At 39.9% G+C, this 14070-nt stretch overlaps 1 protein-coding gene across 1 annotated transcript; it reads left to right on the top strand.

Moving 5' to 3' along the window:
• The first annotated feature begins 700 nt into the window (after positions 1-700).
• On the top strand, positions 701-11808 carry LOC141907655 (homeobox protein SIX6-like). Its single transcript, XM_074797374.1, has 2 exons — positions 701-1424; positions 10826-11808. Exons 1-2 carry the CDS (start codon positions 838-840, stop codon positions 11019-11021), a joined length of 783 nt encoding a protein of 260 aa, XP_074653475.1. The 5' UTR covers positions 701-837; the 3' UTR covers positions 11022-11808.
• Positions 11809-14070: the final 2262 nt, after the last annotated feature.

Raw genomic sequence — 14070 nt, 5'->3', positions numbered from 1 at the left:
GCTAACCCGTTCAATGTTGGTCACTTGGTCCGCGTAGAATAATAGTCGAATTTGAAGTAGTTGACACTTTAACAACACGTAAACTAAACGTTGCTACCTGAACGAGAGAGCCACTAACTTTCCCACAGACTATTGGCGGCGAATTTTCACAGTTCCAACAAACACGCGAATGTAACAGTCATCGATAAATCACTCGACAATAGCCCCAAACGCGGGGGTCTTACGCATTTATATTGGCATTCCTATTGCTCTCGCCAGGGGTCGGCTTAAACCCTTCACGCGGTTAAATGTGTCACCCAGTGGATTTCAATGAACCTCCGAAAGTTGACCGGCCTTGTTGACCATAAGTACTTAATGATATGAATATATAATACTTGCATTGCGTTTAAATCTTTATTTCAAACGCCGAATGTAGATAAAAAGTGACGCCTCTATATTTACAATTTTAAAGGTTGTGTGAATTTTACAGCAAATCTCGTGACTATTGGCATCATTAGATGGCAGTAGTTTTATGGTTTAGAAATCCATTCGGATTTGTGGTGTGGTTACCTCCTAGATTGACTGGCTCGTAAATGATTGGCAGCGTAGGTATAGCAACGCCTTGAATAGCGCGGTGGCGAGCCAATGAATGCGCGCTTTGCGCGCGTAATGACACGGTGATTAGGTCGATTATTGTCTGGATGATCGACAGTAGCGGATAACAAGTGACACCTCAGATGTCGCGGTACCCCGCCCCAGTATTTAGCTTTAATAGTGTTGAACTAGGTTCACTGGTGCAATAACAAGCATTTGAAAGCGAGAGCAAGATATCACTTCACCAAGAAGGATCGGGGAGCAATGATGACTTTACCAGTTTTCCATCTCCCAACTTTAAATTTCACGCCGGCCCAAGTGGCCCAGGTTTGTGAAACTTTGGAAGAAAGCGGAGATATTGAACGTTTAGGACGGTTTTTGTGGTCGCTGCCTGTCAATCCGACGGCGTGTGAAGCGCTTAATAAGCACGAATCTGTGCTCAGGGCTCGGGCACTCGTTGCTTTTCACACGGGGAACTTTAAGGACCTTTATCACCTACTGGAAAATCACAGATTCACGAAGGAATCGCACGCGAAATTGCAGGCTATGTGGCTGGAAGCGCACTACCAAGAAGCCGAGAAACTACGCGGCCGACCTCTGGGACCTGTGGACAAGTATCGAGTGAGAAAGAAGTACCCGTTACCCAGAACCATCTGGGACGGTGAACAGAAAACGCATTGTTTCAAGGAGCGAACAAGGAGTTTATTACGCGAATGGTACTTGCAGGACCCGTATCCGAATCCGACGAAGAAGCGAGAGTTAGCCCAGGCGACGGGACTCACACCGACACAAGTTGGAAACTGGTTCAAAAATAGGCGACAAAGAGATCGGGCAGCCGCCGCGAAAAACAGGTAAATTTCTTGTTTTAGTTAACAATCATTAACTCTATATTTCGGACTTCATTCGAGTCCTAAAGGGAGAAAAGTTGATAGTTGGAAAAAGTTGGAATGTTATATTCACCTTCAAACGTTAAAATCGTCGATTAAAGCCTTTACTGGCGCCATCGGCAAAAAAAACCTCAATTTCAAAATAAATGCTCGTGATACAAACCACGGACTCGAAAACGAATCAATTTTACAATCCACGTATAAACTTTGAAATACGTAGACAGTCCTAAACGATCTTCGGAGATTACTTGTTCGTCACAGTGAGCGAGCGTAATCTGACAAACGATCCGCCAAAATCGATGCTCGCAATAATTGACGATTCAGCGAAATTCATTTTGTTTAAATATTCACGTAAAAAATCTCAGCGTCCCGTATTTAATTTCCAAATTTATGCTACCCCGATGGTAATGCGTATTTCATTGATATACACGATAGATAATAACACGGCATATGGGATTGAAAATCGTGCAGGTTATTCATATCTGTTATACGAAAAAAAAACACAACATCATCCGAGATGACGAATGAATTCATTTCATTTATAGAAGCCAATACTCGGTTTTCCACCACTGGTGACCACCTACAGTTTCCACAGTCGCTTTGAGGAACTGTTACAATGCAGCATCATTGTTCTGCCATCTGATGCCCTTGTACAAAACATTTCATATAGTTAGTCTGGGCTCGGTTTGCAAAACGGAAACACAAGAGAAAAATTTATTCCGCCGTAATGTATTGACTTAGCTGTTGCATCAATTGAAATTCATATAGGCAAACAGAGCGCCGGTGAACGGAGAATAATGATCAAAATCAAGATATTATTGCGTCGGAAATGGTTTCAATATGCATCAATATTGGTATGATGTTTGATATACGACGTGCTATTGTTACTACTAATAATATTGTCGCGAACGAATTAAAAATATGCTTAATAATCACACGTCGGTCGACAAAAAAAAGATCGGCAATTTTTCAAAATCAATTTCGCCCGTCAGTATGATTGACTGGCTCGATCAAATTTGATTTGAAAAAAAAAGAACTGAATAACGGTTTAATTTTGCATTGCGTTTTTTACTGAAATATAAGTGTTGATCATGACATGGTTTGGGACATTTCGCTATGTTCATGAATTCTTCTTTTTTTTGGGGGGGGGGCAAATCTTCTAGAGGAAATTTGGGATGGGAAGTTGGCAATCGAAAACGGCTATAATCGTGCCTTATGAAAAATTGAAACGATATACCTTGCGAAAAATAGATAGCAATCGGATTCAGGTAATTTCGTATCCATTAAAAAACCTCAAGTTCAATTCGCAGCGGGATGCGCGTGTATATAGGCTTGAAAACGTAAATAATGAAAAACGATTCTCGCATCGCGTATTGATGCAGTCAAAACACTGGCGAAGTATGATACGAGTCGACCGGCTCTGAATTCGTGAACGGTAAAAAGTTATTCTAACGTATACTTCGTATGCGTTTCTCTGACCGCGGTGTTTAGTTAGCACTTGGCGAAGTTGTCGTTTTAAGAGCTCGAAAAAGGAAAGGTCGCCGGGGCTCCATGCGGGGATAATTTCGGGGCAAAAACTATATCATAACATATATGCATACGCCGGTATGTTTGGCGAGGAAGCGAGCGGAAGTTCGTACGTAAACTCTGTATATCTGTTTCTGGTGCACTTAATGAACTAACGGCCGTAATTATCAGATTTGTATCGTGAACGATATCTGAAGAAGAATATGTTGCGAAACATCTGCTCCGCAAATATATGACTTTGGTGATATGCTTTTTCCGGCTGATCGAAAACAAAGATATATGCATTTACGCCGGTTACGCGTTTGGTTTCTTTCTTCTTTAGATCGCCAATCTTTTGCATACGTAGGTGATGATATTTTTGTGAAGACTGCAGCGATGGATAACATTATCGTCCATGACCAATTTAAGTCTCTTATTCGATGAAATATTCACAATACAGTAATCGAATAATCCGCTGATGACTAATTCAGTGAAATTGGCGGAGCGTTTTTTTACGTGTTAATACAGCCCAGAACACTTTGTTCACGTGGGATCAAGTGTGATCACTTGAATGTTTCACCGAAAATATGGAGGTTTTTGGTCATCAATGATCATCGGTATATGATATAAGCTGTTTCATAAAGCTATAATCTTGGTCCTCGGTGTTCTGGCTAAAACTAGTGAGGATTTTGGAATTTTAGGTCCATTCAAATAGAAATTCCAATTTTTAACGATTGAGTGTATATATATGTTCGGAAATATCCACAGTGCTATTCGCGATATATCGACGAAGGCGATTAAAAAGCGAATATTCGATCACTAATTTCATCGACCTGTACTAAACGATCGTAAATATTTCGTATACGTTCGCACGAACGATACAAATCCAGTGCAAAATAAGACGCTGAGCTTAATTACTTAATACAATTTCAACGATCACTAATAAGTCGTGACCTAGACGGTTTTTTGCGCGTGTCTGAAATAAGCTTCCGTACAACTCTGAATATTCAGACTTTTCTACACCACATGCTAGATTAAATGAACGCACACGTTGGTCGACATAGTATCCAATACCGGGATAGTTCGGATACCGATGCCAATGCGTTGAATTTCTCGGTGAAAAAGACAACATATTCCTTCTCGCCGGAGCTCTCGATAATTCCTACGGCGTCTACTTCGTGACTTTTTCGAACCACCCAGTCTTCCGAAATCAGTGTTTGTAGTTGTCAAATAAGCTAAATGATCTCATCTCCTAAGTTCCTTCTTATATCTTATTCCAAATGCCTGCGAAAGCCCTAGTACATTGCAATTACATTATCCTCATAGCCTAATCATTATGTATGTATTTTGATGTCTTCTACTAATCTTCCTGGATCTGATATGGAAATAATGACACGGTAACCCGATGTCCCGAGTTCATAGCTTTAACTTTTAGGTTGTTATTTGGCCACAGCCGGTAGCGAGAGTAAACGCTATGCAATATAGCAACGTAGATCGGACGAGACAAGTTGCCTTAATTACCTTAATTAACCACACAGTTGATTTGTACAGTAGTTGTATCGATTTGTATGTAGACTTGACTTCGTCAGCTCGTATGCGTTGTTAAGCGAATTATGATTTCATCATAATTCTCGAAATGGCGAGACTTGACTACGATATGTACAACTATATACAGCACCTATTGTTATCGGCCGGTACATTCTCGTTGCGTTGGGCAATAAAGTCTGAATTGAATTGAAATATGCGCTATTACGAATCTATATATCACTCGGGACAAATCGACAAATCTATGATACCGATTTCATTTTCATGGCATCGGTCGCGCATTGAAGCCGTATCGTTTGCTTATTTTGGTCCCGTGTGAATACGCACAAAGATATCGCGTATACGGGGAGACGGCGATAAATATATACGCTTTGTGGTGAAATCGTATAACCCCTAGAGAGTAGATATACGACAAAAGCACCCACCGAAACTATAGTGTAATGTATCCGCCGTAAACAGTGTTAGAAGGGTCGCAGTAATTGGGATGTAATTACATTCGGTAATGATAGAGGCAGGTTCGTACGGTCGGTGTACAGAACGCTGCCGATGAAGCACCACTTGTCGGAACAATCGTTGCGACGTGTAAACTTCGGCTTGAAAAAGAAAATGTTGTCTTAGCTCAAAAGAAGGGGACGGTATCTCTTTAGTCGTTATTGTCGTCTGGCGAGTAACATCCCTAGTCGGAGAGACAAGAGCTATATCAATACCGTAGTTATGCCTAGAGTTATCTAAGCTACGAATACGCGTTTACTAATTAAAAACGCCCTTCTGATCTAGCACAAAGGAAGAAGCCGTCTTTATATAAATTCTGTGGAGAATGTTATAGCTATAAAAGTTTCCTGCCTTTTTACCAGAAGTTTTTCAAGATGATGAGATATGTCTCCGTGGCGAAAACGTATCGCGATAGAAGGGGCTGTTTTGAATAGATTATATCTTCGAAAGGACTATCGCTGGTTTGAACTAGGACACATGATAAGAGTACGGTTTTGAACTAAAAATGATATCATGAATAATACATTACAATAAGATTTTCTTTTTAAAACATTAACATATAACAGCAGGTTCTTCACTAAAATGATTCACACTCGAATTGATTAAACATCGATCACTCCTATGTTCAGATATAAATACTCATTAATGACGCATTAAATTTACATTGCATCAGCTAGATTATAATAGTAATGATGATAATAATCTTTATTTACATTGAAATTATAACATGATATAACACTCAGTTTTATAGACACATAATTAAACGGATTTGCATGGAAATTCACCTGAATCTTAAGAGAAACATTTCAGTCGATCGAAATTTTCGAAAGAGTTTTTTTCTATGATCGCAGTATTATTATAGGGTGGGAGATAAGATTCCAACGGCGACTTATGAAATGTGAATTATCTCTTGAAATCATACGCCGGTGAATTACCAAACACCACCGAACAAAGTGCTAATTCGATTAAACAGTTTTATCAGATATTTCCTGTGATCTTTCTACCTGAAAATGTACATCGCACCCGGTTTGTACCGCTCCTGGTTTTTAATTCCCGAAGCCGACGGAGGAATTAACGACGAGTATGTCTAATTACGAATTTTCCTACCTTCGCATTCTTTGTCCCTTCGCGGCGAAAGCGAAATTAACGTGCTCCGCTGTCTCCGTAGACGTTTGTTAATTTCATTAATTTTCAATTGAAGTATGAAAGATCAAAGCGATTGATGAGAAAACAATTATGGCTGTGTTTCAGTTCAATTAGATTTCATTGCGCGGTTATGAGAGAAGAGCAGTTGAAAGTCTTGGCGTCTCTGCGCGATGCTTCCACATGACCTTGTAATCACATTCCTATTAGTTATCGAATCCCTGCCGATTTATCTAAAAAAAAGAAAGATTCAAAAATTATCAGAGGATAGTAAAATATATAATGATATATTCGCATGATTTTTTTCGTATCAAATTAACAACTGAAAAAGCTTGTTCGGGATAGATGGTAACTTTTCGTAATATTTCATCAAAATAGATACACAAAATGAATTAAAATGCCTTGCTTAATTTTGTTTCTAACTTAAACGTTATGATGTAAATGTAAATATTCATTGAAGCCAAAAAGAATTCAGTATTATAGTAGGCTAATTTAGGGATTGTAGACTATGCGTTATAGTTAGACCATATTTCATCGCTTATCTTATATCCACGATATATTGATTTATTGCAGCGATCGCGATGTTTTATCAGTGACGACATTTGACTCTGGTATTCGCTTCGAAAAAACCTGTTTGCCCAAACGTATTACGTTTCGGTTTCATAGCGACTTAAAATTTGTTCCGCGCAATCTGTCGCAATCCGATATGTATATAGAGAATTTAAATAACAATACGTTGTTAAAAATCCGATTTCTTGTTATACTGCTGTATCTGTGTACACACAGCGTTATCTGAAACACCAATTCGCGATTTTTAATCGCTCAACACACTGAGCGACACGCGGGGAATCGGTAGCACGTTCAGAGTGTTCTTTTCCACTCTTGGAATTCAGAAAAGTCGACTAGAAAACATGCCACCTACAGGGTTCGAGCCCACGAATGTAGGATTGACGTTAAGCGCCCATAAGACTCAGCAGCAGACAATTAGATCTATTTCGTGTTATATCTTGGAGTAATCATTTGTCAACTGATAACTCAATGTTATATTATATATAAATATACGTGTATTTTCCGATGTTTTCCGATGGCAATATGAGCATCGTCGTCTCAACTCGGTTCTCATCTGCGCGCATCAAATTTCCAGTAAATTAATTTATCGATGCGTCCGCGTTACGAATGTTTTCCTAGCCGATGATTGAAATTCGCCCTGATCGTCTTATTACGACGATACAATTATACGGAAATCGATCGGTATTTGCATACAATTTCGGCATTGGTTGCCTACCGATTAATAATTAATTTCACCGCCACTCGGCGGTATCGCGATGCGCGCAGCCGACAGTAGCGTCGTCGTCGAACCATCGGCAGGAGGCAATCACCAGATTGAAAAAAGATCATCTCCACTCTCGCTTTGTTTAATGATTTCTCCGACGTCCAGACCGATGCTGCGAGAGTTATAACGTATAGCTACGGCGCAAACGGTTATTTCGTAACACTGACGTCTGTCTGTAATGAGCTTATTCAATGACTTTGATGATGATGTTAGATTTTTCTATACGAAGTGGAAATGTAAATACACAGAAACATATTTATCGGATCTTTTGGGATGTAGGCCCATGTGTAGTGGGAGGGGGGAGTATTATACCGTGATCTTGCATGTGGATAGCACCAGATTTCTTGTAACCAATTCCACGTCGGTCCCTTGTTCTTGTGCGAATTTGTTGAAATGGAATACAGGAATTGGACGTTTGAAATTAATGTTCCTATATAGTAAAACATTAGTTAGTTCAGTTCATCATTAGTCATCAAGATTGACACAACATGAACCGGTTAACCCCTGTCCAATTAAAAGTTTGTATCGAGTATACTTAAGCGAATAGAAGGTTCGATATGTCATTTATCGCCGATGCACTTTCGTATAAATGTCAATTTTTATTGCGAATTGTTTCCAGCCATTATTTCCGTTTAGCAACCGTTGTTTGCTGTTTTCCTCCGGGCGAAAATACAGCCGTCGTGAATGCTCCTTGCCATATCACCGACTAGCAGTTGCGTGTTCGCAGTTGTCTCCGCAGTATCCAATATAAAAGTCGACGATAACGGGCGCCCGATGCACACACCGGCCACGGGAGGACGGCGTTTTAGCATGAAAATCGATCGTTTCGAAAATCGGTTCGTGATTTTCAATAGACGCCCGGTATTTGGTGGCGGTTCGGTGTATCGCGCCACGGCGAGGGAAGTACGGCCGCTTCCTAAACAAGCGTCGCGTAAGTGAAAAAAATAGCCGGTATTTGAAAAGATCATTGGCGCGCCGTTGTTTTCGCATTGCTTCGTCTTTAATTACGGACTCGTGTTCGAGTATCTTAACCCTCGCATTTGACATTCTGCTGATTAGAATGATAATGCGTGATCGCTAGTCGCTAGCTAAATAATAGCATATTACTCAAAGAACCCAACTCTTATGGTTAGCACTCATGATTCGCAGAAGATATTGTCAGAATCGAAAAGACATGGGAGAAAGGATAGCTAGATTCACATCCACTTTTACTCACTGATCTATAGTTAAACTTAATGCTGCACAGTCAACTGTCAACATGGCGGTGTCTCTGTGTCTGACCCATATTTCATATAAACCTTAAAAGTAATTGATTTCTCTAAAGCATCTTAGTAAATAGGTTGAATGGATTATCTTTGTTGGGCCCTTGACTTCAAAATGCGGTGGCTTTGAAACTTGGAATCAGTGCATTCGTTTATGAAATATCAATTTGCGATTGATCGAACGATCATCTCGCACTCAGAATATCCACCACTAATAACCCAGTCGATGATGTACCAGATTTTGTGGGTCAATTACCGGTATGTGAAACGCTTATGTTATTCGCTTGTAACGTCCCCGGGCTATGTACCCTTGTCGCCCAGCCGTTAATAATAGCAAGAATTCGAAACCTTATTCCGAAACACGCAGATGAATTCCGCTTTTGCGATCGAGAAAAATCGGCTCATTGTCCTCGGTGAATTACCTCGCCATTCTGTGGCCTCTCGGCTGGCATTCGACCGAAAATCGGCATTATTCGCGACAAAATAAATCTTTACAGGTGGGTCGATGTTGAGAAAATGGGATTTTGGTCGGATTGCTAGCTTATTGTGGGATTATGGTCACCTTTCGCTCTTAATACAGTTATCAGTTATCAGGACATCAGTCAGGTCAAATGGCCAACTATTTTTAGTGTACCGTCCGTTCGGTCTCTAACTGGGCAGGTTTCTTTCAGGCCAACCCCTAGTTGATATTCCTTCTGTGTTTAGGTCGTCTCGCAAATATATGCTAGTTGAATAATCGTGCAATTATTATCATTACATTCGAGCAAAGGATATTCGAATCTTAAAGCTTTTTTTTGTTTACTCATTTTCGTCATTTCACACAAAAGTCTCATTGTGCGCGCGCAACGACATTTTCTTTTCAAGCATATATTTGCGTTCATTAAAACGTATACATATATATATATATAAACAAACTAAAACTGACTAAAAGCAACTCGACGAGTTATTCAACACGTTTGACTGACACAACTCCACAACTAATCCGTCTTAATGTCGAAGTGTTAAACACAAAATCGACCAACTCCACCTGTAATTTCCACGGGCTGTTCAGAAAAGAAAAAAACTGTTGTGCGCGCGATCGTCAAAAGCATTCGAAAATGTTTGGTGTGTGCTCGTAGACAAAGACAAGCGAATAATGTACCATCAAAAGTGTCTTCACTTGCCATTCATGTAGGTTTCGGCTATATATTTCACCTCTCTTACAGCTAACAATTGATATGCTTTGTGCGTAAAATGGCACTGAACAGCCATTTAATCTATTTATACGAGTCGCGTCGCATTTCTTTTTGGGGGGGACCTCGGGCGTTTTTTTTTTAGTCCTTCTTAGCTTAGAGCGCGCAGACTCCGTTGTATTCTTTATAGTTGGGAGAATATAGCTTTTCGAACTTTGTATCGATATAGCTTTTCTAGACGTTTCATCATTTGCCAAAGCAATTGAAATTCGATGAAGTAGCAATGATCGAAGAAAGTTAACGTTCGCCCGAGAAACCTCAGAACAACGTTTTTGCGAAGTAAATCCGGCGCTCGGAAGCCGTATACATCGGCTGCTATCTCGCCGCGGTTTTCGGGAATTTGTCTCATGTAGCACGGTATTAATCCTCTTTACTCGCTCCCCATCGCCCAGCGATTGTCTTAATCCGAACAGGTGTGCACGGTATCTCACCCGGGGACGCTATAGACATTGTTAAAATAACTACCGAGCCGGCTGAAATCAACGCCATTCTTCAACAAATTGTGTATGTGCTATAGGGATTAAGGCGAATTAATTGACGTGTTTTATGTCGAACAAACTCATTCTCCGTCCGCATAGCTGCCAATCATGGCTCTGCCGATTTCTTTTCAATACAACGCGACAGCTCATTTCGATTATTTGCACATCGAGCGTCTAAGCATGAGTGATTTATGTGCAAACAGTTAAAACAATTTATCCTACGAACCCGGATATGTCAATAAAGTCCGGTTTTCTCTGATTAACTTTTAATTGAGTTTAATACGACATTTATATGAAAATATATGACTATCGTTTTTATCGAATTTATGTCATTCTTCATTAATGGGAATTTGTTTTCATTTGTGTCTTGTAGAATGAACCATGGACAAGGTACAGGGCGCGAGCTGTCTCCCTCTCCACCTTCCTCGCCGATGTCTGCCGACGATTTAGATATAGAAGGCACCACTAAAATACCGGAACACCACAAACACGGCCGACCGTCGCCCGAATCGACGATAAGTCCGATGTCATCGCTATCTTCACATTCAACGCATTCGCCGCATTCGTGAATAAACCCGATCGAAAAACTGTCAATGTTCAAGAAAACCCGTAATAATAATTTTTAATGACAATCAAGTCGAAGAAATGATGACTATTCTCAAAGAGAACCCGTTGTTTCAACCGATGACTATTTCCTGTATAGTGGCATTCCTGGTCTCCCCGAGCGCGTCGGCTTCATCGTTGAGGACTCGTGACCGATGCTGACCTGGGCTCGCTGCTTCACAGAATATCATGGTGCCTAAATTCATGTGCTCAGCGCGACGAAATCCGAACTGAACTTGTGTGTGCGTATAGACATTATTAGTAAGCAAAATCGTGAATCGTTTACTTTTTATTTACTGTTATGCGAATAACGGTGAGTTGTGTAGGCGGAATGCAGCCCTGACCGACCCGTTGGGCGTAGCGATCTCAACCTGAAGTATATAGGAAACAAGGAAAAAATGACGGACTTGTGTCGTGAGCTGTCGTGGTGTGCGTATGTGTGATGTACAATGTACAATATGGCTTTCCCAATAATTTGTAAATACTTAGATTGTCCTCGTTGTGTAGATTTATTGGTGACAGTCTTTGCAACCCGCTCTTCCTTACTTTCCGACATTTTCTATTAACTATCATCCATCAACACCATACCACCTGTCTTGCAGCCACGAACCCGTTGTCGTCGCGGTGCGAATGATCACTGTGGACTAGTAATAGGATAACTCAACGATTAGTCATTCTAGGAGCATTTCAGGGTATTTTTTTTTCTTAAAAAAGAACTTTTTCGTCGGCACCCTAAATTAAGTAATTGTATATAGAGTCATATTCATAAATTGTTATTATATTAAGAGAAATTAAATGAATCCATATGTTATAATTTTATTTTTTGCTGATTGCTTTTTGGTTATGGAGTTTTCTGTCAAAGATTCCGAGGAGATTTTTAACAAGGAGAGGAATTCAAAATACGTCGATCACGGCCTTGCAATGAACACTGTACTCTACACTGAAATGAAAACTGTTTGAGAATCTATCACTTTCCCATATCATTGAAACGCTTTGATAAACAATAAGCCTTTCAAGATAAGTGCGAACTTTGAGTATAACAAAAACAAAGCACCAGAACAGAATTGGTTGAGAATCCACCGTCCAGTTTAAATGATTGAACTCTCTATTACAAAAAAGATAGGTAAATAAATATGGCAGGACCGACACGTTAATTTCGATCAGTTGAATAAACGTATGATATCATTTTTTTGTCGATGAACGGGACCGGCGACGGCATAAATCGGTTGTTAATTCCCAATGAATAAATTCATATATACAAAATACAAGGTGTAGCAGGTGTCGTTTTGCTATAGGTGAAATATGATATAGTATTTAGAATTCATTAAAAAGCACGCCCAAAAAACCTAACAATATGTCACAAGCGCGTATCAGGTTCAAAAAAAGGTTTAGAAATAACATATCCGTACTAACTGAACCTCCACCTGTGATATACCAGTATCCACGCAACTATGGACATGCATATCATTTTGACACACCTTTTCAGCATACATTATTGATCGCGTTTCATAGATCGTGGCGGGGATGAGCCATACAACCGGTTACAAAATGAAACCAAACGATTTTTAAACTTTTTCTATGCTAAATATCAATGAATTAAGTCCCACAATAGAATTTTATATGATAGAATTCATTAAAATGAAACTACAACGTTTCGGCTGTTTACTAACAGCCATTCATTTGCAGTTTACATGGATTAGAGTGCTTCATTCAACTACTAAAATATTGATATGGATCCATCACTATCAACAAGACAGATGTGCTGACTTTATCTGCCTAGAATATGGTTTACTTTTAAATAAGTCTCAACTTCTAACTGTTAGGACGATGCTGAAGAAACATAGTCACCACGTTATGGAAAAATTATGAAATTTTAGGGTAACAACGCCGGGCAGGTGTGTGAAATGAATGTTCCGAAGGAAATCCCCTTAAGTGGCCTGCGTGAAAATCCTAGCCGCGTATATCAATTAATCTGGACACAAAATGGTATACGGCATCCACCCTGACAAAAGACGAAGCGCGATCGTTTCTGATGGAGTCGTGTAACTTTAGCTGGCCGGTCCTACCCCGGCCATTAGAAACACACTAAGGCCTTTGTACGGGGGCTTTATGCGCCAGTGAATGGAAATTCCTGTATAAGCATTTGCCAAACTTTGACAAGAGTATTTGTGCTTCTTGTCAACGATACCGAGTAGGCCAACATTTAGAGTATGAAGTCCAACGTTATTCAAATGCGAAAAGACTAAAAGACGAACCAATTGTAATGGGCTGCCTTAACACCCTTAGTGTTAAACACACAATTCAATAGTATGAATCAAGTTGGCACAAATTGTCTACCGGATTCGAATCCGCCCTCAATAGATTCATTTTTCATAACTCTATTTCGGTCGATCGAAATGATAGTGATTATGCTATAGCGCGAAAATCTACACGGTCAGATTTTATGATGGTGCGTCCCGAGGTTCTCGGCTGAACGTCGAAGTTTTCTCACGCCGACATGGATATACGTTGCGTTCGAATAAAAATGAAAACAAGCTATTCAATGAATATGAATTCGTTTAACAACAGAATAATGAATTCGCATTGATTTCGAATAATCGTAATTATGTTCCGAGTACATATCAACGTATGATATACGTTCCATAACCACGGGTAGTTGTGACAGTGTACATAGATCCATTAAGACGGGGGTAAGGGGTTGATTTAATCGCGGAATATACCTTTTACAAATCTGAACAATTACGTCTATATACAGACTATACAGTCATTAGAAACCTAAACTACTAATAATTGAAGATCTGCATTGAGAAAATTCCTGATATCGTCCCGTGCACAATACCTTAGAACTCAAAGCGATCATATCGGTATGTGGTCGCGCCAATTTCACATGCTATCCTGCTGGGCTTGTTGTTAATATGCCCCGGCCTAAGAGGGTATCCATTGCCCACTTGACAAAGGCACTGGTCTTGACGGGTTTAGCAAAGCGTATCTAAATGAGTTGTAAAACACGAAGCC

Source organism: Tubulanus polymorphus, chromosome 1, assembly GCF_964204645.1.
Source record: "Tubulanus polymorphus chromosome 1, tnTubPoly1.2, whole genome shotgun sequence".
NCBI classification, from domain to species: Eukaryota; Metazoa; Nemertea; class Palaeonemertea; order Tubulaniformes; family Tubulanidae; genus Tubulanus; species Tubulanus polymorphus.
This window is presented reverse-complemented; position numbering and strand designations above follow the sequence as displayed.

What these genes read in the sequence shown, in the direction of transcription:
- LOC141907655 (XM_074797374.1), top strand. Translation starts at nt 838, where the DNA reads ATGATGACTTTACCAGTTTTCCATCTCCCAACTTTAAATTTCACGCCG. An exon ending in GCAGCCGCCGCGAAAAACAG is followed by an intron (nt 1,425 to 10,825) that starts GTAAATTTCTTG and finishes TGTGTCTTGTAG; the next exon opens with AATGAACCATGGACAAGGTA.